At 45.9% G+C, this 27,118-nt stretch overlaps 1 protein-coding gene and 1 long non-coding RNA gene across 8 annotated transcripts in view; one reads left to right on the forward strand and one right to left on the reverse strand.

The window, feature by feature from the left end:
- Positions 1-19,601, forward strand: part of LOC112645377 (carcinoembryonic antigen-related cell adhesion molecule 1-like) — a 157,546-nt gene extending 137,945 nt beyond the window's left edge. For 4 of the 7 annotated variants that reach the window (XM_049094527.1, XM_049094523.1, XM_049094529.1 and 1 more), the window contains exons 2-9: positions 3,825-4,184; positions 7,880-8,158; positions 8,752-9,006; positions 10,217-10,492; positions 15,079-15,205; positions 15,920-15,972; positions 16,659-16,690; positions 17,740-19,601. In XM_049094527.1, the coding sequence (XP_048950484.1) occupies positions 3,825-4,184; positions 7,880-8,158; positions 8,752-9,006; positions 10,217-10,492; positions 15,079-15,205; positions 15,920-15,972; positions 16,659-16,690; positions 17,740-17,859 (1,502 nt within the window). In that variant the 3' untranslated portion in view covers positions 17,860-19,601. Of the gene's footprint in view, positions 1-2,854; positions 3,015-3,824; positions 4,185-7,879; positions 8,159-8,751; positions 9,007-10,216; positions 10,493-15,078; positions 15,206-15,919; positions 15,973-16,658; positions 16,691-17,739 lie in introns of those variants that run through there. The other 3 variants (XM_025424775.3, XM_049094534.1, XM_049094533.1) reach the window with 3 other exon arrangements.
- LOC112645384 (uncharacterized) overlaps positions 1-27,118 on the reverse strand; it is a 206,574-nt gene that overhangs the window by 114,943 nt on the left and 64,513 nt on the right. The window contains exon 8 of the long non-coding RNA XR_004813241.2: positions 3,958-5,275. This is a non-coding gene — a long non-coding RNA (uncharacterized LOC112645384). The remainder of the gene's footprint in view (positions 1-3,957; positions 5,276-27,118) is intronic.

The following is a 27,118-nucleotide window of genomic DNA, read 5'->3' on the forward strand; positions in this document are numbered from 1 at the left end:
CTGGCCCCCAGGCTCCCCCCAAAGCACTAGTCAGCCCCTCTGGCCAGCCAGGCCTCTGCCGCTGAGACTGGTTCCTCTATGGGCAGCTCATCCCTCCACAAACTCTGTCCTTCCAGGGGTGAAAGTCCACTCATGCTTCCTGCTTTGGCCAAAAGATCACTTTCCCAGGATTCTCCATTTGACCCTCCATCAGCTGAGACCCCTTCCATGCTCCAGACTCACCAGACTCTTTCTCTTCCTGGCCCTTCTCTCAACTATAATTGACTCCTAAGTGCCTGTGGTCCTGTTACAGGATAAACCCCAGGAGTCCAGGGCCCAATTCTGTCCTGTTGTCTGTGCAGTTCCCTGGACTCAGCCCAAGGCCAGACACGTCACAGTTACCCCGTAAATACTCTTTAAATGCAAGAGGGAAACCACACAATGGAAGCACGCTCCCCCAGGCAATAACTGGGCTCAGAGTCTGTTCCCTATAGACACAGGGAATCAAGATGAGGGGAGGCGAGCAGGTGCCCAAGATAGTGTGTTCGAGGCTGTGGGGCCTCTACCCCTCCTAGATTCAGGAGAGAGGACAGGGGCCTCCTGTAGTTACAGGCCAGACATCTATTCATTCCAGAACATTGACATTCCCTCCCATCTCCATCTTGTGAATGAGTCCTCTCCCCAGAGGGCCTGGGTGGGCAGCCTGTGTGTCCATTCTCTTCTCTCAGAGATCTGACCTGGCACAAATTCTAGATCACACCCCAGGTGGGCTTACCACCAGGGGAGGTCAGGTGGCAACTCCTCATCCTGAGGGCCTCTGGTCTGTGGGGACACCTGCTATGTCTCCCTAAAGATTTCTCAGAGGCCAAGGAGTCCTGGGGAGCAAGGGATGTTCCCACGCAGGTGACACAGGAGAATCCGGATTCTGCCTTTGTTTTCAGGGGCTGAGGGTCTCCTCCCCTCTCCAGAGGCAGCCCTGGGATCCCTCAGCTGAGTCTCTGTTCCAGTTCCCGATTTCTGTGGGGGAGGCCTAGACAGGAGGACAGACAGGAACACAGACAACTTGGAGGCAGTCCCTCCATCACCTGAGCTGTGATGGGGAGACAGGGCATTGTAGTGTCCAGCCTCCCAGGCAGCTATGGTTTCTCCAAAGTCTCAAGAGACGCCTGCTAGCTCTTTCATTGAAATCTTCAGGACTGATAGATCCTCCTGTGAAGCACATCCTTGAGTGGATAATTCTCCTGACACATGATCAGGACTCTTCTGGACAGTGCCTGTCCTCACCCCAGGCTCACCCTGCCCTGGGATGGACTCAGGCAGTCTAGGACCCACAGGGACCAGGACCCAGGCTAACCAGTCCTCACCTCTGCCCAGGGCTCAGGGCCACTCACATCCTTTGGAGCCTGGTCAGCATCCCAGATGCAGTCCCCGGCAGTGCCTCCAGGGGATGACATAGGAACATGCAGACAACATCCAGGAAACCAAACCCTAAAGCTGACTTGGCTAAGGAGGTGGAAGAGGAGCCTGATTTCCATCCCTTTCTCCAACAGACCCTCAGGTCCCTCCCACGTGCCTGCTCTGTCTAGGGCCCTAAGAGCACCCAATTTGTCAGCAGTCCCTATGTACCTCCCTATTGCTTGCCTGACTACACCCACGAGAGAACCAGGGTGAACACAGGAGGGTTCCCCAGGCAGATGACATGTGCTCCTGAGCTACCCAGGACACCCAGGAGCGAGTGGACAATCTCTGGGCCACAGTTCAGCCAAATCCTGAGAGGGAGGGTCTCCCCAAAACCTTCCCTTGGGATACAGGGACCCTCAAGTGACCCAATCATTATCTCTTCCCAGGACGTGCAGGAAGTCTTCTTCACACCTGGGAACTGAGCTACTCAGACACCTGGTCCAGGGTCTCTGTCCTTGGAACCAGGAGCCAGGCTGCTGACACCCAGGGATGGACACTGTCCCTCACCAGTCATCACCCAGCGTACCCCTTTCTCACCCCCAGAGTCCTCTCTGTGACCTTGCTGCCAGGAGGAAATCCATCCTCCCCAGAGCAGGTGAGATCACTGGGGAGACCCGGGCCCAGCTGGGCTTCTCTGTTACCAAGGGAAACGATCCCCTGGACCTGGGGACCCTGGGCTGTGTGTGTGGTGCCCACAGACTCAAGGCCAGGACACAGCACAGGCCACTGAGGGAAGGGACAAGGGTCACCCTATCAGGGAGCCGAGTCCCCCTCAGCCCGGCTCTTCAAAGCCTGCCCCCCGGGCCAGGAGGATCCGCGTCCCCTGGGAGCTGGTTAGATGCAGGCTCCGGGGTCCACACCACACCTGCCGAGTCAGATCTGCTTTTCCGCAGGATCTGCGGACCCTCCCTCCGTGGGCGCAGAGCAGAGGCGGCCCCGGCGCCACGTCCCGGGGCCTCAGCCTGGCTGCGCATCTGCTAAAGCAGCCTGTCCAGGGGTCACCTGGGCCTCCGCAGTCTTGATGACGTTCCCCAGGTGATCCCCAGGCCCGGTGGGGGTGACGTCCCGGGACAGGCTCTGGAGGCGGCCGCGGGCTCCCGCTCTGCAGGGGGAAGCCCCAGGGCCAGGAGGGAGGGCTGTGGGGGCGCGGACCCTGCACCTCGCCCCCAGCTGCGGGGCGCGCCCCGGACCCGACGCCCCGGGCTCGTGCTCGGGCCAAGCAGGCCGTGTGCGCGCGCTCGCGTCTGCCGGGAAATCCCCGCTGAAGACCGGAGGCCTCAGCAGCTGCGGGGACCCCCACGGGGACAGAGGAAGGGAACCCCGGGACCTGCCGTCGGGGAGGGGGGGGCCGGCGAGCCCCCGCCCGGCCCACGTGACCCGGCCCCGCCCCCAGAGGCGGCCCCGCGCGGAGGGGGAAGGACGCGGCGCTGTCGGGCGGACCGCGGGGCCCGAGCGTCTGCGCGGCGGCAGCTGCTCTCACCCCGGCCGGACGGAGCGGGCAGCGGGCACCATGGAGCCCCCCTCGGCCTCTCCCCGAGCAGGGCGCGGCCCCTGGCAGGAGCTCCTGTTGGCCGGTGAGGGGGCCGATCCCCTGGGAGGGGCGGGAGGACCGGGGGAGCGGCGGCCTGGGGCCTGGGGCCTGGGGGGGCGGACGGGGCTCCGCGGGGGACGGGGCGGCGGGCGGGGCGGGGGAGCCGGCTCAGCGACGGGGCGGCCTCGGGATCTGCAAGTGGGGAGTGAGGGGCTGGGTCCCAAGGGCCTCCTCACCGGGGACTCAGTTTTGCAACCTGACGGGAACCACACCCAGGGACCCTAAACCCTGGCCTTGCCACCACCCTGGGGTCCTGACCGATAAGCGCCAGACTCGGAGGGCCCTGGGGACGCTCAGCCCTGGTATTTGCAGCCGGGCCACCCCGGGGGACAGCACAGAGCAGACCAGTCCCTGCTCCCTGAGCTCACTTCTCTGGGAGGAAGACAGACCCGCAGAGACATCTAGAAAGTCATGTCAGGTAAGGACAAGCCCCCTGAAGGGAACAGAGCAGGGAAAGGTCAGGACATTAAGACAGAAGGTCGTCAAGGAGGTGGTCAGGACAGGCTTCTCCCAAGAACCCCTGAGTGTGAGCAGGTATCTGAGGGCAGTCCGAGCCACAGACATCTGAGGGAGAGCATTCAAAACAGAGGAAATTACCTTCAGAGGCCAGGAATTAGCATAATCATTCCACTGACTTTGACCAGCAGGAGACATAAACAGTCACCCAGGTATGTGTGCATGTTTACACACCCACACCAAGAAGCTGGGGGATTAGAATCTGCTCCATGTCCAGGGCCCCAGCTCTCTATCCCAAAACACAGGTCCAAACACTGATCCGTCTCTTTCCTCCTAGTCTCACTCTTAGCCTTCTGGAACCCGCCCACCACTGCCCAAGTCACTGTGGAGTCCGTGCCTCCCAATGCTGCTGAAGGGAAGGACGCTCTTCTGCGGGTCCTCAATCTGCCTGGGGATACAGCAAGCCTTACCTGGTTCAAAGGGGAAACTGTATTGCCGACCCATAAAATTCTATTATATGTAATAGACACCAAAATCACTACCCCGGGGCCTGCATACAGCGGCAGAGAGACAATATACCCCAACGGATCCCTGCTATTCCAGAACATCACCCTGAACGACACTGGATCCTACATCCTACAAATCATAAACCAAAAATTTGAAACTGCACTAGTACGTGGACAGCTCCAAGTATTCCGTGAGTAATTCCTCTCTCACCTCTGGTGTCGGCTGGGGGGAATTCTACTTCACACACACAGGATTCACAGGCCTGCACTGGGCCTTCATCCCTCTCTGCTTTATGTCCGTGTAGTGAGTGGTTCAAGTATTTAGTGCAGGACACACAGTGGAGACACATTTCCAAAGATCAGAATTTGACTCCTGGCTTCCAACCCAGCAGACATTCCCTGCAAAGAGAACAAGCCTGACAGGTGTAACTCAGCAAAGGGAGACAGATTCATCCAGCCCCTGGAGCTCCTCCCTGTGATCATGACTCAGAGAAAGACCCAGTGGGGCTCAGTTAGCACCAGGCCTAAGGGGTCCCCTGGGATCCTCAAGAGAAGCTCAGGCCAGAAAGCTCCTGTCTAGACCCGTTTTAGGACTTCTGACTCCTGTGACCAAGCTAGGGGAGTCTGTGCTAGGCTTGGGTTTTGGCTTCCTGGCAGGGCTGACTGGGAGCAATGATCTCCTGGTGCCTGAGTCCTGAGGTTCCTGAGCGGGTCACCCGCCAGGGCTCAGCATCTGAGGAGGGGCAGAGCCTGGTCCCTCACCTGAGAAGTGGGGCAGAAAGCAGTGATAGGCAAGGTTCCTGAGACACTGTCTGAGCGCCCTGGAGGACAGGAGACCCTAGAAGAAGGTCAGCACCCCCAGAGAGGAAGAGGAGAGAAGATGCTCCTGGTAGTAACTCCTGCACTTAGGATCCAGCCCAGGGAGCTGTGTCTCATGGAGGCAAATAACAGATGTTTATTTGGGCAGCTCCTCTATAGCCAGCCTTAGGTCAGGTAATTGTGAAAGATTTCAGGTTAATGACAGAGAACACAGCTAATCAAAAGCCATTACTTGATTTTGATTGAGGGGAAATGGAGGCAGAGGGCGATGCAGACACTGAATCAGAGTCACACAGACCAGAGCAGCAGACAGATCAAAATCCCACAGGGTCTGTCTGCAGCCACGGCCCCATCTCCTCCTCCTCCACCCAGGGGGCCTTATTAGGCATCTTGGACCCTGAGACCAGCTGGTGGATCAGATCTTTCTTCTTAGGGATCCACAGCTCAAGGCAGGTTTTCTGGTCTGGGAAGGGAGAGCAAATGGAGAATTCATGGTTTTACTCAAGAACTAAATTACCTTCATCAACGATCAGAGTCAGTGCGGGGAATGCCCAGGCCTCCCCTCAGTGGCCAATCCACAGCTCCTGCACTGGACCTGGACTCACTGTTTCCCGATGTGTTGGTGTGATCCCACGGGCGTGTAAGGGAAAGGACTCCGCCCTCTCCTCCTGACCATGTACCCTGAACCCGCACAGGGCCCAACATCTCAATTGCTCTTTCATGAAGGAGGAAAGGAATGAATGAATGATTCCCAATCTCTTCAGATCTGGACCCTGGATGCAGAGTCCTAGGAGGTCCTGGCCACACCTGTTCCCTGTCCATCCAGGGGCTGAGAGCCATGTTCTGTCCCTCTGACCAGCAGCCCCTGAGGCCACTCCCAGAGAAGAGTCTCCTGATGCCTGTGGTGTTGCTCAGCCATGGGAGGATTTGCAGGGGTGCCCTGGCCCTGCCCCTGGGTCAGCTGTTAGCTCTCCTGCCTGGAGTCTTTGAAGTCACTTGTAACCCCCCCTGCTCACAGCCTGGGACATTTCTGGCTCCCTGTTCCTTCCATGTCCTTCATCTTCCTCCCTCTCCTCCTCCTCCTCTTCAGCTGGGACTAGTCCTGCTCTGTGTAGCTCCCTCAACCCTTAAGCCTTCCCTGGATTCTTCTGCTAAGCCCTGTGACCAGGCCCACCCTCCCAGGCTATTGCCTGGAGGACACAGAAATCAGAGCAGCAGTGTCTGCTAGGTTCCGTGAGGAGCCAGCTTGCCCAGGTCACCAGGAGAATGAGCTTTCACTGTGCCCTCATCCAGGGCTCTTTCCCTCCGTGATGCTAACAAGTGGAACACACCTGACAGGGACATGTGATCCCTTGATCTACTCTCTACGTGACTCATCCAGGGAGTCTAACGCAGACCTCTGCAGATCCTCAATCCCCAAAAGCTCATGGGTCATTTCCTGCCTTTTACTCCTGACTCACAACATCATCCAGGTAAAATTCTTCCTTACCAGTGGTTCCCCTGCCTTCCCACCATGGGACTGGCCACACCCTATACCTTCTGGCTGCTTCACTGCCTATATTACACACACACACACACACACACACACAGGTGCTTCTGAGGCCACCTTTACCATAGGGTGGGATCCTCTCACTCGGTGAGATCCATCAGTCACTGTCTTTTCAAACAGATGCTGCCCAATTTGGATACATTTGATCAAACTTGTGTTTCCTGAGGTCAAAAGAAAGCTACATGCAAGCACTCAGTTGCATGTCCCAGTTGTCCTGTCTGTAGAAATTGTTGGCAGGGACTTTCTTTCCTAAATTTGCTAACATAATGCATTTCTACTAATTTGGTATCATTCCTCCCTTTATATAATAACTGAGGCACCTCAGACTTTACCCCCAATTAATTCTCTTTCTTAACAGAACTCCTATGTTTTTCTCTAACCAGGGAGCCACTAATTTCAAACCCACTATAACACCTTCCTTCGATCATAATGTGATCCTGGTTGGACTGCAGAACTTGGTCTACAGCGTATAGTGCTCTCTAGAGAGATACTCCTCCAGAAACTGGTCTTAGGTTTCTCGGGTATTAATGCTGATTTTCACAAATGTACACAATTTAATTTCTTAAATTTCTATCTTACAACTGTGTTTACAAATGACCCACAAGGGCAGATACACCCAACCTGACCCAGCCTCCTCCCACAAGTCACCCTTTCCTTTTTAAAAAAAGATTTTATTTATTTATTTATTTATTTATTTATTTACTTATTTATTTAGAGAGCAGGAGACAAACAGAACAGGAGCAAGGGAGAGGAGTAGTAGGGGAAGCAGACTGCCCACTGAGCAGGGAGCCTAATGTAGGACTCCTTCCCAGGACCCTGGGATCATGACCTGAGCCAAAGGCCGACACTTAACCTAATGAGCCACCCAGACACCCCACTACCAGTCACCCCTTCTGCATTTGAAAACATCCATTTGTATTTCCGGAGAGACTAGCATGGTCCTCACTGGCCTCTGCAGTGGGAAAAGAAACTTTAAAGACTGAGGGCAGAGCACATAGTTCTCTGCCAAAGCCAGCCCTGCCCTGCCCATCCCCCTCACTCATTTCTGGATCATTTCTACCCTTGACTCTGCTCCACCCTGTGTGGAGTCATTGTCTCTTTTCACTCACCATGGAACACCTGGCAGATGCCCTACTTCGAGGCCTGAAGCCTGAGTGCTGTAGGTAGACTGGTGTAGGTCCGTACCGGAAAAAAGGCCTCAGCACCTGCACTTTCAAGTTGGTCTGATGGTCAGTTGGTCAGGGAAGAACCAGGAGAGATCTGTTCTGTGTCTTCTACAACCAAACCCTGATGCCTATTTGACCCTAGAAAGCCCATGCTTGCTCTCGGATACAGAGTGGGGGCCTGTGTTCTCTGAGCGCTCAGATCCTCTCACATTTGTCTTGAGATATATACCTGCCTTATTCTTTGAAGGATTCAGGTTGGCTGAGAGGTGAGAGATGCCAACTCTGATTAAAGATGTCTGCCGAGGAATCACAGATACCACACAGGGCAATGTTCTCTCTGTTGTCTGCACAGCGGAGTTACACAAACCCAGCATCACAAGCAACAACTCCAACCCCGTGGAGAATGTGGATTCTGTAGTGTTAACGTGTGAATCTCAGACTCAGAGCACAAGCTGCCTGTGGTCAGTAAACAGTAAGAGCCTCCCGGACAGTCCCAGGCTGGAGCTGTCCCTGGACAACAGGACTCTCACTGTACATGGTGTCACAAGGAATGACACAGGACCCTATGAGTGTGAAACTCGGAACCCAGTGAGTGCTGATCGTAGTGACCCATTCACCCTGAATGTTCTCTGTGAGTAATTTCCGTTCCTACCTGGCCCGGGCTGCCAGCTCAAGTCCACACAGCCAAAGGCCAAGCCACATCCCTCCTTCTAGGGTCCATGTCCATGACCCTCAGCTGGACACCCAGCCTGGCCATGGCTTCTTGTCCTGCGAATTTGGGCAGGCTCAGCCTAAACAAGAGTAGGAGGGGATGAGCTGCTCCTTCCTGAGAGGGTCAGCAGCCTGGGAGGGGAAACAGCTTCATGTCTCAGATCCAGGCTCAGTGAACACAGGGGGCTTCTGGTTGGGACATTTTATCATTCTGTTTTTTTAATTTAATTTTATTTATTTGAGAGAGAGAGACTAATTGAGCAGTGGGGAAGGGTAGAAGGAGAAGCAGACTCCCTGTTGAGCAGGGAGCACCACACGGGGCTTGATCTCAAAACCCTGGGATCATGACCTGAGCCAAAGGCAGATGCTTAACTGACTGAGCCACCCAGGCACCCTGGTTGGGACTTTTTAAAACAAGGTTGGGACCCAGAGGGACACTGTGGCCCTTATACAGGCAGGAGCTTCCGCTTCCCTGGGATTACATCACCTGTGGCTTTATTCTGTTTGCTCCAGATGGCCCGGACACACCCACCATTTCCCCCCCAGACTCCTATTACCGTCTAGGGGCAAACCTCAGTCTCTCCTGCCGCACAGCTTCTAACCCACCTGCACAGTATTCTTGGCTTATCAATGGGAGGCCCCAGCCATCCACACAGGAGCTCTTTATCCCCAACATCACTGCGAAAAATAGTGGATCCTATACCTGCTCCGTCTATAACAATGCCACCCGCCTCAATAAGACCACAGTCAAGACTATCACAGTCTCTGGTAAGTGCATCCCTGGAGCATCTGCACTGAGCACTGTGGTGAAGGTCTGTCTGCCTTTCAGAATAGAATCTAGAAGTTCTTTCCCAGTTTCTTGCCACAAGCATATCCCAGAACTGTCTCTCAACTCTTCCATTACATGTCTGCACCTCCTCCCCTTGCTCTCTGATTCATGGCCCTGTGGGTCCAGCCTGGAATGTGGGGAGAGGGTCTGTTAGCCCCAGGAAGCCCCATGTGGTGGAGGGACTCACAAAGGGAGAAAGAAGGTCCTTTTGTTCCTGGCTCGCCCTATGACTGACTGTTCTGCTGTCATCTGTGGTAGGACAGAAACATATGGAGAAGGTCCAGGAGAAGCCTGTCTTCAATCTGGCCAAACTATCCCACCAGTTGTACCAGAGCCTCCTTGTGGTGAAGCCACTGGGAAATGGGAAAGAATGAGCCCTAACTCAAACCCCCTGATTGTGTCCTGGCTCTGCAGTCTCCCAGTTCTCTAACACTGTGTGACCCCAGCACATGTGATCCACCACTGAGGAAAACACTGCATAATGGTGCCCAACTGCAAAATAGGTAGATGCCCCCATGACGTCCCTTCATGGCACAGAAGGAGCAATGCCAAAGTACATATTTATACCCACAACTAAGAGTACCAGCCTTCTGTGAAAACTGTGACCACTACTCTAAAGATTTCCTCCTTGTAATAGTCAATCCACAGGCAGGAAGTAAAAGTCTTACTCAGATTGAGAAACCCTTTAGATTGGGACTTCTCGTCTAAAGCCACAAAGACTGGCTTGGCCATTCTCATTTTCTAATAAATTATTTCACAAAAGAGAAATGCTTTCCCTTTCTATGTAAAGCTATTATACTAGAGAAGGGGCCTGATCTTTTCAGAAAGCTCCAGGAAAGGGTCCCACAAAAACCACTGGGTATAAAATTCCCTCTGATGATGGGGATGCTGTAGATTTAGAAGAGGTTCCTGGTGCCGATACTACAGAGATGTCCAGGTAGAGAAGATGCATGATGGAGGGGAGGGACAGCCCTCCCCTTCTAGATTGTCACCTGAACAAAGACATTCATCCTTCTGCAGACAGCCGGGCCATCCTCAGGGACACCTTGACAGAGCTCCGTGGGGCCCTCCGAGAGGCCCAGATCTCAAAAGAGGGAGTGTGGCCCCAGGCCCCACTCTCATTCTGTCACCTCCTCTGTTTCTCCACAGAGCCAGTGTCCCAACCCCTTCTCACTGCCAGCAACACCACAGTCACAAAAGATGACTCTGTGGTCCTGACCTGCTCCTCAAATAACACCGGGGTCTCTATCCAGTGGTTCTTCAATGGCCAGATTCTAACGCTCACGGATAGAATGAAGCTGTCCCAGGACAACAGCACCCTCACCATAGACCCTGTCAGGAAGGAGGATGCCGGGAAATACCAGTGTGAGGTCTCCAACCCAGTCAGTTCCAACAAAAGTGACCCTGTAAGGCTGGATGTGGAAGGTAAATGACACCTTGCCCCATGTTACATCTTCCTGGGAAGATTACCAGTGGTGTGCAAAATGGATAGAAGTCCCAGAGGGCAGAAGAGCAGAATAGAATCAAGTGACCATTTCAGTAAACAGAATGGGAGTGTGGTGAAGACCTAAGTCTCTGAATCAAATACACTTAGTTTCTTAATTAGGTCTGGCATTTACTGTATGACCTTCCACAAGATTCCTTTTTTCCTCAGATACCATTTTTTTGTGTGGTAAAATGTATATAAGTTTTATCATTTTAACCATTTTAGGTATACAGTTCAATGGTATTAGTATATTAGCATTTTTGCACAACCATCACCACCATCCATTAAACACTCCTGCCCCTAAGCCCAGTAACCAGCAACCTACTTGCTGTCTCATATGACTGTGACTATTCTAAGTACCTTGTATAAGTGGAATCCTAATAATATTTGTTTTGTGTGTGTGTCTGGATTTGTTCACTTAGCATAAGATCTTCAGGGTTCATCCATGTTGTAGTATGCGTCAGAATCTCACTTCTTTTAAGGCTGATTATTCCCTCGTGTGTATGTATCACATTTTGCTTATCATTTATCTGTCTATGGACTTTTGGGTTTTTCCACCTTTTGGCTGTTGTAAATAATGATGCTAGAAACATGGGTGTACAAATATCTATTGAAACACCTACTTTCAGTCCTTTGGGGGCAGAGACCCAGAAGTGGAGATGTTGCATCAAATGGTAATTCTTTGTTCAATTTTTTGATGTTCCGCTGTACCATTTCTACAGCAATTGCACCATTTTGTACTCCCACCAGCAAATGCAAGGAACTTCCAGCTTCTCCACATCCTTACTAACACTTGTTTTCTGTTTTGTTTTGTTTTGTTTTAATAAGAGCCATCCTAAGGGGCATGAGGTGATATCTCATTGGGTTTTTATTTGCATTTCCCTGATGGTGAGTGATGTTGAGCATCTTTTCATGTGCCTGTTGGCCATCTGAATGTCTTCTTTGGAAAAATGTCTGTTCAAGTCCTCTGCCTATTTTTGATTAGGTTTTTTGTTGTTGAGTTTTAGTTCTCTATTATGGATATTAACCCTTATGGGATATATGATTTGTAAATATTTCCCCCTCTCTGTGGGTTGTCTTTTCACTTTGTTGATAGTACTCTTTGATATACAAAAGCTTTTCATTTTAACTGAAGCCCAATTTATCTTTTGTTGCCTCTGCTTTTAGATTCATATCCAAGAAGTCGTCGCGAAACCCAAAGTCATGAAGCTTCATCCTGTGTTTTCTTCTATGAGTTCTTATAGTTCTCTTACATGTAGGTCTCTGATCCACATTGAGTTAAATTTTTATCTATGGTGTTAAATAAGGATTCAGTTCCTTTACATGGACATCCAGTTTTCCCAACATCCATTTGCTAAAAAGACTGACTTTTCTCCATTATGAATGGTCTTGGCACCCCTGTCAAAAATGGTATGACCATGTATGTAAAGGTTATTTCTGGGATCTCTATTCTATTTCATTGGTCTATTTGTTTGTCTTATGCTAGTACCACACTGTTTTGATTACAGTAGCTTTGTAGTAAATTTTGAAATCAGGAAATAAGAGTCCTCCACCTTTGTTGTTTCTTAAGATTGCTTTGGATATTTGGGATCCCTTGACATTCCATATGAATTTGAGGATAGATTACTCTATTTCTGCCCCCAAAAAATGTCATTGGGATTTTGACCAAGATTGCACTGCATCTGCAGATCACTTTGGGTGATACCATCATCTTAACAATATTAAGTCTTCCAACCCATGAACATGGAATGTCTTTCCATTTATTTATGTCTTTAATTTCTTTCAGCAATTCCTTTGTAGTTTTCAGCGTCTAAGTCTTTTACCTCCTCAGTTAAATTAGTTCCTAAGTATATTATTCTTTTCAATGCTGTGGTAAATAGAATTTTCTTAATTTCGTTTTTGGACTATTCATTGTTAGTGTATAGAATTCTAACTGATTTTGCATGTCGAGTTAGTATCTTGCTACTTTGCTGAATGTATTAGTTATTATAGGGATTTTTTGAGGGGGTGGAATCTTTAGTGTTTTCTATGTATAAGTTTATGTCATCTGTGAACAAAGATCATTTTCCTTCTTTCTAATCTGGATGCCTTTCATTTCTTTTTCTTGCCTAATTATTGCTCTGGCTAGGGCTTCCAATGCTATTCTGGATTAAAAGTGGTAAAAACAGACATCTCTATCTTGTTCCTGATCTTAGAGGAAAAACTGGGTCTTTTAACATTAAGATGTTGGCTGTAGGTTTTTCATCTATGGCCGTTATATTGAGGCAGTTTCCTTCTATTCTTACTTTGAGGGGTTTTATCAGGAAAGGATGTTGACTTCTGTTGAATGTTTTTATTGATTCAATCTCCTTACTAGTTACAGGTTTCTTAATGTTTTCTATTTCTTCATGATTCCATCTTGGTTGGTTTTATGTTTCTAGGAATTCGTTATCCATTTCATTCTAGTTATACAATTTGTTGGCCTACAATTATTCATAGTACTTTTATAGTATTTATTATTTTTTAATATTTATTATTTCTGTAAACTTGATAGTGATTTCTCCCACTTTCAATTCTGATTTTAGTAATTTTAATCTTTTAAGTTAAAGATTTGTCAATTTTATTCATCTTTTTTTAAGAGTCAATTTTTGGTTTCATAAGATTTTCTCTATTGTTTTTCTACTCACTATTTTATTTATCCTCACTGTATTATTCTCTTCCTTCTGTTAGGTTTGGGTTTAGTTTGCTTTTCTTTTTCTAGTTCATTACAAAGTTAGGTTATTGATCTGAGATCTTCTCACAGATTTTTTTAAAAGATTTTATTTATTTATTTATTTGAGAGAGAGAATGAGTGAGGGAGAGCATGAGCAGTGTGAGGAGAGGCAGAGGGAAACAGACTCCTTCAGGAGCAAGGAGCCAGATGTGGGACTCGATCCCAGCACCCTGGGATCATGACCTGAGCTGAAGGTAGATACTTAACCAACTGAGCCACCCAAGCGCCCTACAATTACAGATTTCTTGCACAAGATTCTTAACTTCTCTGAGCCTCAAATTCCTCAACTGAAAATTGTTAACAAGAGTACCTGCTTCATGATACCATTTTAAAGATTTAATGTAATAATCAATTAAACTCAGCAAAATGCTACACACAGAGGAAATGAAATGTTCCATAAGTGTTAGCTGCTATTATTACTATTATTATCATTAGCTTCTATGAAGTTGGGTAGTACTAGAGTCAAATCTCAGATCCACCTTTTACTGGCCATATGACTTTGGGTAAATTGTTCACTACTCTAATTGTTTTCATCTGTAAAATGGAAATAACGTCTATCTGAAAGGGTTATTATATGAATCGAATGAGATATATGTGAAGTATTTACCCCAGAGCTTAGTACATATTAAATACCCCATAACAGTAGCTAACATTAATACATCAGGCTTCAGTTAGCTGGTGAAAGCAACAGAAATAAAAAAGAAACAGATGGAAACAGTATTATATACAGGTGTGGAAGGCATTACACAAAAAGCCACTGGGACATAGTTATTGACTGAACACGAGAAAGGAAAAAAGGGAATAGAATGCAAAGCTTCAAGCCTAGTATGTTAGTTTTTATCCCCTGAGATGCAATCAAAGTGGAATTACTTATTTATTTATATTTATTGAGAAAAATCTTTATTTATTTATTGGGAAAAGTGCCTGTGAGGGAAAGTAGGACAGGAGTGGGAGGAGCCTGGGCGGTTCCTCAGACCATGGTATAGATGTGACAGAAAGAAGTTTTATTTTATTTTTTTTAATTTTTATTTATTTATGATAGTTACAGAGAGAGAGAGAGAGGCGCAGAGACACAGGCAGAGGGAGAAGCAGGCTCCATGCACCGGGAGCCCGACGTGGGATTCGATCCCGGGTCTCCAGGATCGCGCCCTGGGCCAAAGGCAGGCACCAAACCGCTGCGCCACCCAGGGATCCCAGAAAGAAGTTTTAGATGGAAGTGCAGTTCTATGAGGGTGTTTGCAAGGGGTCCTCGGAGGACACCCATGAGAGGAAACAGTTTCTCAGAGAGTTAGGGTTATTTCATATCCTTGCTGGGAATCTGTGGGCAGTGTGGTCTCTGTACAAAGGAGATGGTGAATTCAGAATGCAGTATCCAGGGGCCTTCCATCACTTAAATCCTCACCACAGAAGACTTGAGAGGCACATATTCATGGCTGCTGTGCCTGGCACACAGAAAAACATGTAACCATGAGAAGGTGGGAAGTTATAGAAAAATGGCAATCAGCCCTTCTCACATATCCAAAGCCTTCAAAAATATCTGAGTGCAGAAAGACCAACATGGTATTGAGGCAAATCTGATCAACAGCCTAAAAACTGAGAGAGAAAAACTGAAGGTTGAAGTCAACTAATCACTTCACAGCAAATTTCCCATAGAAAATGTATTCCTTGAAGGAACAAGTAGAGACTATTACATGTTCAGAGATGTCCTCCAGGAGACTCCCACCATAAAATAATGTCACCTTCATTCATTTTTCTCTCTGCTTTCCATGACAGATGATTCCACAGAACAAAGTTCTGGCCTTCCACCTGGGGCTATTGCCGGCATCGTGATTGGAGTTGTGGCTGGGGTTGCTGTGATAGCAGCCCTGGTGTACTTACAGTATTTCAGAAAAACTGGCGGGTATGATCAACTTTCCTCCAGTTCCACTTTTTCCAAGACTAACTGCCATGCTTGGGAGAGGGAAGGAGACTTTGCCCCAGTCTTTGCACCTGGATCTGCTCCTCTTTCTTTCTAAACTCCTGCTTCTCAGCACTAATTCCTGTGGATCTCTTCTTCATGCTGTCTGGACCTCACTCTCTCAGACATGGTTATTCCCGTCTCCATCTGGTTTAGAGGGACAGATCTCATTACGTTTCTGTCTCAAGTCAGTGAATCCAAGTTCCCAGAAGGAAACAAATGAGGAAATGAGAGAAAGAGCAGGAGAAAGTGAGTCGCTTGCTCTTTTGACAGGAGTAGGAGGGAGGGATAAGACAGGAAGAGAACCTAAGAAAAGGCAAAAACAACCAAAGCCTCTTGGGCAAATAAGTAAAGTGAGACAAAAACCAGCATCTGCCTATAAAAGGGGAAAGGTGTCAGGGTACAAGTAGGCTCAGATGTAACTGATAAACATTGGACCCAAATGTGAACACCCAGCAAACAGGAAAGGAGTAAAGCCTAGAGGAGATCATGAGTAGACTGAAGAAGGAGGCCCTAAGAGGAAAGGCAGTACCAACAACGTATAAGTGAACACTGAGGAGCCCCAAGGAATTGCCTGCTGACAATGTCCTTCCTAATTCAAGGAACAAAAGATCCTGTGCTTGGGAATAGCAGTCACAGTGTCTGATATTTATTTAGGGCAAGTGACCTGCGTGATGTCACAGAGCACAAACCCTCAGCCTCCAATCACAGTAAGTAAAGCCACTATCCCAGTGAGACTTGGTGTGTTCCACCATGTGTCCTGCCCTAGCAGGGAATCCTGGATTCCCAAGCTACTTCCTACCTTCTGAATTTTTGGAGGGGGATCTCCATTTTCCAACCTTAGGTTGCCATAGGGTCCTCATGCCTTTCTAGCCACAAAAGATGCCCCTCAGAGAGACATTCATTCCACCTGGGCCAGGCAGGCCTGAGCAAGATGGACCTGTTTCCAGGAGCCATTTCCTCACCTATACTTCCTCCCTCCTGCCTCTGTGATGGATGTGGGCATTCTCCTTTGGTGAGACTTTCCCTGTCTTGTGGTGCTCTGGGTACTGTGGGCCTAAATGTCCATCCTTGCCACTGAAGCCTGTTGCTGAGAAATATATCTGGGCAAAAATCAAAGCCTTGTGGACTAGACGAAATTGTCAGAAGTGGACTGAGGCCTCCTCTGGTACCAATGCCCAGGGTTTGGACCATAGACTCTGTGGAAAGTGAATTCCTCAAGCATTCACAGGCCACTTCTTTATCCATCCTCCCACTAACTGCCACCTCCTTCAGCTAGAAATCACAACAGCTTAGGACCCACCTCCCCACCCCCACTCTTACCCCCTAGTCCCTATTTTAAGGCCATAGAGCTTTGCCTTTTCATGGATTGGTAACTCTTCTTTTGTTTCACCAGGTCAGGACCAGTCTGACAATTTGTCTAACAAGGTAAGCATAGCCAGTTTCAATGGCTCATTTTCTCATGGAAATATTTCTGTGTAGAATGGGTTATTCTTGAAAATACAAACATGGGATCAAGTTTGGGTCAAAATTTCTCAGTGCAGCAACAAAGGAGTACTGGTTAATGACTGCCTCAGTCTACCTCATTGCAAGAATGTAGACTTTGGAATTAACACCATCCTGGGTTTAAATCCTGGCTGTGACTCTCAATAGCTCTGTGATGTTCGACAAGTAATTTAAGCTCTTTGAGCCATGGCTTTGTCATCTTTGTAAAATGGACATGCTGCCAAGTAAGAGAAGTTGAAGGAATTAAATGAGACAACAAATGGAAAGCACCCAGCACAATGCCCAGCATAAGGCACCAGATCATTCTCCTTTCTCCACCTTTACTGACCCTGCTCTTACCAACAAATGATGATGTCCTTCTAATAGTTCTGAGGTCTTGATTCCTTTACTTTATGATAATTTTACCAAATTTTTCTCAGCCTTTCAGTAGAATATACATATATACGAAAAAGTACTTAAAACATAAATATATTTTAACAATGTATAAATTTTCATGAGTTGAACAGACAAAAGGCATCCAGGTCAAGAAAACATGTCATCCCCACCCCCCAAAAAAACCCTCCAGTTACCTCCTTCCAAAGAGTAACCACTATCCTGACTTCCATTGCACTAGGTTACTTGTCTGTTTACGTTCTTACATAATGAAATACACAGTACATCCTTGTGTATATCTAGCTTCTTTCATTCAAAATTGTTTTGTGAGGTTCATCCATGTCCTTTTATGCATTTGTAGATTCTCCATTCTCATTGCTGTATCATTGTACTCCAGTATGAATAAATACTATAACCTATCTCTTGTAATGATCATTCAACAGGATGTTAGCAAACAGAGTAATCATGGCTAATAAAAGCCTTTCTCCAAAGCTAAAAGTTTCCAAGTGGTGATAGGATATGGTGCTGAATCAGAGCACACAGGTGAGGGTCTGTCCTATGACTCTGATTTAACTAACCACACAGCTCATACCTTTCAGATTGAAGAAGTTGCATATTCTTCCCTGAACTTCAATGTCCAGGAACCAAAGAAATCAACTTCAGCCTCCTCATCCCCAGCAGCCACAGAAACGGTGTATTCCGAAGTACAAAAGAAGTAATGCAACCTGTCCTGCTGGCTGTGCTACTCTTTCCAAGCTTCTCGTTCCTATCACTAGGAGATCCCTTTACCCTCAGAGAAAAGGGGAAGAAGCCTATTTCCCCACTTCCCTTCCTAAGGAGATACCTCCAGGATGTCTAGTCACAGCCCTTCCCTTCAGTGTCAATAGATAGAAAGATACATCTGGGATTCCTAGGGAACCCAACCTTCCTTGTCATTGAAATTTGGCAAAGCAGACCTTGAGATGTGCCACAACCTCTACCCCTCCTCCTTTTCTTGTTTTAACCTTACCTACTCAGAGCACAGTCATTCCTTCCTGCCCCCATCCTATCCTATTGGAGTCTAACTTGAATTTGCCATAACCTTCAGAGTCAGTTCCTGATCCACGACTGAAATGCATATGCCAGAAAAGAAGAGAAAGAAGTAAAAGTAAAAGCTTCTATCTCTCCAAAGTCCAGTGTGAATCCCACCATGCACAGGAAAACAAATATGCTGAATGAGGATGCTGAACTGGGAAATTCTACACCTTTGTCCACTGTCAGAGTTGTCTACCAGGGCCTAAACTTTGCTGCTTAACTAGAAAGCCACCTAAGCCATTTGGCAAGCCTGTTTTCAGAGAACCCACTAGAAGCAATTCAGAAAATTATTCGTGGAGGCCCACAGGTGATTCCTAATATAAAGTGCAAAAAAATGCCCGTATGTTTCATAACTTTATGGGATTTTATTCAAGAAAATGCCCACAGAAGGATGGCTTACTGCTTCAGGAAGCAGTCAGCTCTTAGTAGAGACAATCAGCAGAGAATTTGGGAAAGAAGTCAGTCCCTTCAGAGATTATTTAAATAATTTTTAAGAATGCACAACTTGATGCATTGGCTTTTTTCCCCCTGAGATAGTCTGCCATTTTAGTTCTGCAGCTGCTTGTTTATGTGAAAGGGGCTCTTTTTATGTAGCTATGTAAGCCAGTCTGACTGCCTTAGGTAAAAGAAGCCCCAGAAATCCCTCTAGCCCTCTAGGCCAGGAGTTCCAAATGAAGAAGCAGCAACAGCAGTTGTCCTCTTTTGTAGCTAGAAATGGGTCCAAATCAGTTTCCCAGCATCTCAGGCCAGTCTTCAACCACCATCCCTTTCCATGTCTCTACTGTGCATGGTGTCTGCCCCACTCACTTTCTCAGGAGACCTGGCCTCTGCTAAGGTGTGATTGGTCCTTGAGAAATGGGGGTGCCCTGAGGGGAACACACTCACACCCCTGTTAACACTGCTTACACTCCAGAAAGCTACCCTGGTGCTGGTGCTCTCAGGGAACCACAGCCGTGAGGGAACAGGGGAGGGTAATAACTGGGCTGGAGGCTTCTTGAACCACCTCTGAAATGTTTTCTCCCATGGGGGTCTATGAGCCCCAGTGTGCAGAATAGAAAGGAAGAGTAGGAGAGGAGGAGGAGAGGCAATGTACTTCCCACCTAGCCTCGTTCTACATAGACAGAAACTCTTTGGGGCTGCTGAGAAGAGTTTTATTCTATATTATTTGATGTCATGCTGTGTCTAAGAGCCCCTCAAAGAGGGTGAGTTGGGGATTTTCTGTACTCAGGTACCTCTTTCCAGGGTTTTCTAACCCTGACACAGTAATATATACTTCCTCTCATCCATGCTATTCTGTGTTATTTAATTTTGCCTAGCTTGGGCCATTTCTGAATTATTTGTAAAATTTGCTCTATATTTATAATAAAAATTCTAAAGTGGACATGAATATACTGCCTCGTGGTTGGTGTTACTTTATTTTATTTTACTTTATTTAAATATTTTATTTATTTATTCATGAGAGACACAGAGAGAGAGAGGCAGAGACATTAGCAGAGGGAGAAGCAGACTCCCCCTGGGGAGCCTGATGTGGGACTCCATCCCAGGACCCTAGGATCATGACATGAGCCAAAGACAGATGCTCAACCACTGAGCCACCCAGGTGCCCCCGGTTGGTACTACTTCAGACAATATCTTCTTTACAGGCAGAAGAAAGAGAACTGGCTGAACTGGAAGTCACAGTAAGCCTAAGTCTACAGATATTTAACCCAGTGATCAGAAAGTTAGTTGAAGGGCAGGCCAGATGGCTCAGCAGTTTAGGGCCGCCTTCAGCCCAGGGCATGATCCTGGAGACCCAGGATAAGGTTCTACATCAGGCTTCCTGCATGGAGCTGGCTTCTCCCTCTGCCTGTGTCTCTGCCTCTCTCTGTGCATCTCTCATGAATAAATAAATGAAAAAAGAAAGAAAGAAAGAAAGAAAGAAAGAAAGAAAGAAAGAAAGAAAGAAAGAAAAGAAAGAAAGAAGAAAGAAGAAAAGAAAGAAAGAAAGAAAGAAAGAAAGAAAGAAAGAAAGAAAGAAGAAAGAAAGAAAGAAGAAAGAAAGAAAGAAGAAAGAAAGAAAGAAAGAAAGAAGAAAGAAAGAAAGAAAGAAAGAAAGAAGAAAGAAAGAAAGAAAGAAAGAAAGAAAGAAAGAAAGAAGAAAGAAGAAAGAAAGGAAGGAAGGAAGGAAGGAAGGAAGGAAAGAAGGAAGGAAGGAAGGAAGGAAGGAAGGAAGGAAGGAAGGAAGAAAGAGAAAAAGAAAGAGAGAAAGAAAGAAAGAAAGAAAGAAGAAAGAGAAAGAAAGAAAGAAAGAAAGAAAAAGAAAGAAAGAAAGGAAGAAAGAAAAGAAAGAAAGAAAGAAAGAAAGAAAGAAAGAAAGAAAGAAAGAAAGAAAGAAAAGAAGAAAGAAAGAAAGAAAGTTAAAGTCATTTGCATGCCTATTAACAAAGTGAGTCTATCTAGAAACAACAGGCCATAGTTTCAACCTACTTGGAAGAAAATGACTATTTTCTTCTGGGACAGAAGAGGATTTCATGAGTAAAAGATCTCTGGGCTTGTTTATTATAGACAAAGGACACTTCCTGCACAGGTGGCTCCCGTGAATCAGACGCAGCAGCACAGCTCTGGCTCACAAAGCCTCCACAGGTCCAGTAACACAGACCACTCCCCTCTCTAGCACCTTCTATCTCTTCCTTGTCCCCAGTTTTTTTTTTTTCCTGCCCTCGTGGGGGTTAGATCTCTTCTAAACTGAATACCTTCATTTATTAATCCTACTAAGTATTAGCCTATTCTCTCATTTCCTTCACTTCCAAGCCATAGAAACATGTGTGCTGAGTGCCCCCATCCTCATCACCTGGTTTCTCCTGGCCTCTCTGCAGCGCTGCCTCTGTGCTTGAGACTGCTAGATGCAGCATGAAGTCAGTATCCATCCTCGGCCCAATTCAAAGATATTTTCACCATCCTCACGTTGTTCACTTTTACAACATCTAAAACCATGGACAACTTTTCCTTCTTGGACATTCTCTTCCTTCCACCCATTGACCTATGCATTGCACCCCACATCAGATTTAGTAGTGACACCTGGACTGAATACTTCCTGCACCACTGTCTTCCACAGCTTCAATGACCTCTCTGCAGATGGCTCCTACATCTGTATCTCTAGCCTTACTACTTCCCAGAACTCCTGAGCTCACATCCAAACACCTTCTGAAATTCCTCCTCATTTATATTGCCTCCCACCCTGACCCCACAGGCTCACCCAGCAGTTCATTCATCTCTTTCCACAATACCACTGTTTCATCCATGTTGCTCTTTGGTTTCTGGGATTTGACACATCACAAAACCTGATGGTTCTTTAATACCTCTCATACATTGTTCTGTTCATTCCCATGACGCTAAATAACCCAGGCCCTCAACAACTATTTTGGAAGTACAACCTGACTCCTTGTCTCTGGTCTCTCTACTGCAATCTTCCTTGCTTACTCTTGCCTCACTACCCTCCAAAAAATTGGTTCACTCTCTGCTCAAGAATCTGTACTGGCCTACTCTGGCCATTAGGTAAGCTTAAATTTCCCCCTCTTTACTAATACTTCTTACTTTCTTTATCACAACTCTAATATAACTCCTCCATTCTAATTAAATCTGTCTCCTTACCCGACCCTGCTCCTCTACCCCATATACACATATAATCCTTAGTCCCAGTGATATGCCTGAACACAAATACCAAACAGGGCAAGGTTCACTCTGTAATCTCACAGGAGTTACCCCACACTGGACATCACAACTCCAACGCCAGGGAGGACGGGGACCCTGAGACTCAGGATACAACCTACCTGTGACTGCGATCTTTTTCTGATGACCAATTCATATGTTCGTGAAATGCTTGTTGAGCACCTACTGTGCTACAAGGGTGAATGTCAGACTCCATGAAAGACACAGAAATGAGAAAGGCTAGGAACATAATGCCTAAGAGATAAGACATGAAGAACTATCATAATTTAAAGATCGAAAGGAATAAATGCCACAAGAAAAGACTAAGAAATCCAATGGGAAATGTGGCTGCACATTAGAATGATGGGGAAATTTTTAAAAATTGACACTTGGGCCCCACCCCTAGAGAACTTCATTGGTTTGGGCTGGAACCCTGGCTCTGGTGAGTGTTGAAAGCTCCCCCAGATCCTGTTAATGTATAAGCAGGATGAAGAAGCTCTGTTATCACAAGTAGGCCTTGAGCCTCGAAGCAGTGGTTTTTAGCTAGGAATATAAATTGGAATTACCTAGGGAACTTTTCCAACATACATATTGAGCCCATGAACAATCCCTGAGAATGCAGCTGGTACAATGTGTCTGCAATGAGACCTGGGCTATTTGGAAAGACTCCCAGGTGATTCTCACATATATTCCGTGTTGGGAAATACTGACCTAAAACATAAAACATAAGTAAGCTGAAAAACTGAGGAGTTGGGAGAATACTCCATGTGATGAGCATAAAATGAATATTCTATTCTGCAAGGCACAGAGAAGTATTCAGAATAAAATGATTGGCAAGTAGCTAAACTTTGAGAGACTGCTGATACCACCTAATGTGAGGATGGGAAACAGCTAATAGTCTTCATATTGTTGGTGGAAATATAAAATGACACAATCACTCTGGAAAAGAGTCTGGCATTTTCTTATAAAGTTAAATATACTTATATAGTCCAGCAATCCCACTTCTGGGTATCTACCTAAGAGAAATGAAAATAGATATCCACCCAAAGAGTTATACATGAGTGTTTCCAACAGCATTATTCACAATTGCCAAAAACCACAAATATCCATCAGTATATGAATGGGCAAACAGACTATGGTATATCCATACAAGGGAATACTAATCAGGAATAAAATGGGCACAAACTACTGCTAAAATGAGATACATGAATCTTTTGGAGATAATGTTTTGGACATTATGCTATGAAGAAGCTAGACCCGAAGGAGCACATACCATATGATGCCATTTAAATGAAGCTCAAGAATCGGCAATAATAATTAATGATGTTGGGCAGCCCGAGTGGTTCAGCGGTTTAGTGCTGCTTTCAGCCCAGGGCGTGATCCTGGAGACCTGGGATCGAGTCCCACGTCGGGCTCCCTGCATGGAGCCTGCTTCTCCCTCTGCCTGTGTCTCTGCCTCTCTCTCTCTGTGTCTCTCATGAAGATATAAATAAAATCTTTAAAAACAACAACAACAACAACAATAATAATAATAATAATTAATGATGTTAGGATTCACCATAGGGGGTGGAATGGACTGCAAAGGTGTACAAGGGAGCTTTGTGGGCCATTTTCGACATCTCAATTCAGGTGGTGATTATATGGATGTATACATTTACTAAAAATCAAATGGTACACTTAAGATCTGTATGCATTCCCTTTAAAAAAAATGTTTTATTTATTTGAGAGAGAAAGAGCACAAACACAAGTGGGGGAGGGGAGCAGAGGGAAAAGTAGACTCCCTGCAGAGCATGGAGCTTGGTTCAGAGCTGGATCCCAGGACCCCAGGATCACAACCTGAGCAGAAGACAACAGACAGCTAGCCAACTAAGTCACCCAGGCACCCCAGATCTATATGCATTTCAGTGTATTTCAATTTTATCTCAATTCTTAAAAATAAAGTGAAGGAGCATCCGATTCAATCTATCAGGTACAAAATCTACCACCAACAATGTGAACTCTGTTCATGCTCTCAAGGAGCTCCTCCAGGGTCCTTGTTTTAAAGAAAGAACAAAAAAGCCAAATGTAGTCAGTCCAAACTCAAAATGAAATAACAAGAGACTAAGGACAAAAAACAGAGACAAGAAAACCTGGCCTATTTCCTTCTAGCACATAAATATCTGAGTCACAAACACACTCACTGTCATCAAAACTTTAGTAATGTTCACAAGCACTGACAGTAGCCAGCACCTAAGTCAATCCCTAACTAAAGTACCACAAACCAAAAGCCATCCCAAGAAACCAAACAAATATGACAGTAAGGCTACACTCATTCAACTAGGCCATTTTAGAGATTTCTAATGAGTCATTTACTAAACATTTACTGAGGATTTCTATAAGTCAAGCACTAAGCCAGGTGCTGATGAGAACATGAAGATTAAAAAAATAAAGCTGTTAAAGAGTGCCGGGGTGGCTCAATCGGTTAAGCCTCTGTCTTCACTCAGTTCATGATCCTGGAGTCCTGGGATGCAGCTGCATCAGGCCCACTGCTCAGCAGGGAGCCTGCTTCTCCCTCTCCCTCTGCAGCTCCCACTGCTTGTGCTCACTCTCTCTCTGTCAAATAAATAAATAAAAATTCTTTAAAATAAATAAATAAAGCCCTTGAATTTTTATTCAAACAACTCTGCTTTTTGAAAAAAAGGGGGGGGGGAGGTAAGCAAAGAAAGAAATAAAGGAACAAAAAGGTGGGAAAGAAAGAGAAGGGAAGGGAGGGGGAAATCATGAGATAACTGAAGACATTAAAGCAGTTAATGTCAAAAAAAAAAAGCAGTTAATGTTTTATAATATTGAGAAATATTTTTAGTGCGATGATGGTATTGTTATGTTTTTTGTAAAGATACCTTGTATTTAAGTAATACAATTGAAATCTTAAATTATTTAATGTCTTGGGTGTCTGGTTGGCTCAGTGGTTGAGCGTCTGCCTTCGGCTCAGGGCATGATCCCAGGGTCCTGGGATCAAGTTCCACATCAGGCTTCCCTCACGAAACCCGCTTCTCCCTCTGCTTATGTCTCTGCCTCTCTTTCTGTGTTGCTCATGAATAAATAAATAAAATCTTAAAAAAAAAAAAAAGAAATTATCTGATTCTGAAATTTACTTCAAAATAATCCAGGTTTGAAGTGCCTGAGTGGCTTAACCAGTGAAGTGTCTGCCTTTGGCTTGGGTCACAGTCTTGGGGTCCTAGGATCAAGCCCCACGTTGGGCTCTCTGCTCAGCAGGGAGTCTGCTTCTTCTCTCATTCTCCCACAGTTCTCTCTCTCTCTCTCTCTCTCTCTCAAATAAATAAATAAATAAAATTTTTAAAAAATAATCCAGGTTTGAGAAGGAGAATATATGAAACAATACCGGCCACAAAATAATTGCTGAAGCTGCGTGATGAGCACATGTAGAATCATTTTATTATTAGCTTAACTTTTATAACTGTTTGAGATTTTCCAGAAAAAAAAAAAAAAGCCCCTGCTCTCCAGAAGCTTAGAACACACAAGGAATCAGATCTTCCGACAAATACACTACTATGTAGTTTACAAAATTTGATAAAGTGCTAGTCAAGCTCCAAGGACAGTGACTGCCCCTAGGATAAGCAAGAGAAGTCAGAGAAGATGTTAAAGGAGAGTCTTCCTGTGGATGGAACTGGAGGGTATTATGCTGAGTGAAATAAGTCAATTGGAGAAGGACAAACATTATATGGTCTCATTCATTTGGGGAATATAAATAATAGTGAAAGGGAATAGAGGGGAAGGGAGAAGAAATGGGTAGGAAATATCAGAAAGGGAGACAGAACATGGAAGACTCCTAACTCTGGGAAACGAACTAGGGGTGGTGGAATGGGAGGATGGCAGGGTGTGGGGGTGACTGGGTGGCGGGCACTGAGGGGGGCACTTGACGGGATGAGCACTGGGTGTTATTCTTTCTGTTGGCAAATTGAACACCAATAAAAAATAAATTTATTATTTAAAAAAAGGGGGGGAGTCTTCCCCTTGACCAGAGTCAAAAACGTATTATAGGCAAAAGGGCAAACAAATGGTACAAAAGCACGCAGATGTGAAGCAGCAGAGTTCCCGCATATGCTTTGGATGACTTACCAGAGATCACGTTATTTAGGAGCACATATTCTGGAGCCGGACTACCTGCTTTGGAGGTCCTGCTATTAAGGTAACTACTCCGAGACTTGAGGCAAGTTACTTCACAGGACTATTGTCAGAAGTCAATGAGTGGGCAGCTCCGGTGGTGCAGCGGTTTAGCACCGCCTGGAGCCCGGGGTGTGATCCTGGGGACCCCAGATCGAGTCCCACATGGGGCTCCCTGCGTGGAGCCTGCTTCTCCCTCTGCCTGTGTCTCTGCCTCTCTCTCAATCTGTGTGTCTCTCATGAATAAATAAAAATCTTAAAAAAAAAAAAAAAAGTCAATGAGTTAATACATGGGTAAAATGCTTAGAAGACAGTAGACAAACAATAAATGTTAGCTACAGGATATAAAATTAATATATAGAAATATGTTGCAAAAAAAAAGAAGGAAAGAAATCTGTGCATTTCTAATGAATAATAATACCAGCAAGAGAAATTAAGAAAATAATAATCCCATTTACAATTGCATCAAAAGGAATAAAATACCTAGGAATGAATTTAACCAAGGAGGTGAAAGACCTATATTCTGAAAACTGTAGACATTGATGAAAGACACTGAAGATAAATGGAATAGGTGGAAAGATATATATACCATGCTCATGAATTGGAAGAATTAATATTGTTAAAATGTCCATACTACTCAAAGCAATCTACAGGTTCAATGCAATCCCTATCAAAATACCAATAGTATTTTTCACCATGCTAGAATAAATGTGTACAGAACCACAAAATACCCCACATAGCCAAAGCAATCTCAAGAAAAAACAAAGCTGGAAGTATCATAATCCCAGAGTTCAAACAATACTACAAAGCCAGAGTAATCAAAAAACACGGTACTTGCACAAAAACAGACACATAGATCAATGGGACATAACAGAAAACCAAGAAATAAACCCAAGCTTATAAGGTCAATTACATACAAAAGAGGCAAAAATATGCAATGGGGAAAAGGACAATGTCTTCAATAAATGGTGCTGGAAAAAACTGGACAGCTACATGCAAAAGAATAAAACTGGACCACTTTATTACACAAAAATAAATTCAAAAGAGATTAAA

This window comes from Canis lupus, chromosome 1 (genome assembly GCF_003254725.2).
Source record: "Canis lupus dingo isolate Sandy chromosome 1, ASM325472v2, whole genome shotgun sequence".
In the NCBI taxonomy this organism is placed as follows: domain Eukaryota; kingdom Metazoa; phylum Chordata; class Mammalia; order Carnivora; family Canidae; genus Canis; species Canis lupus.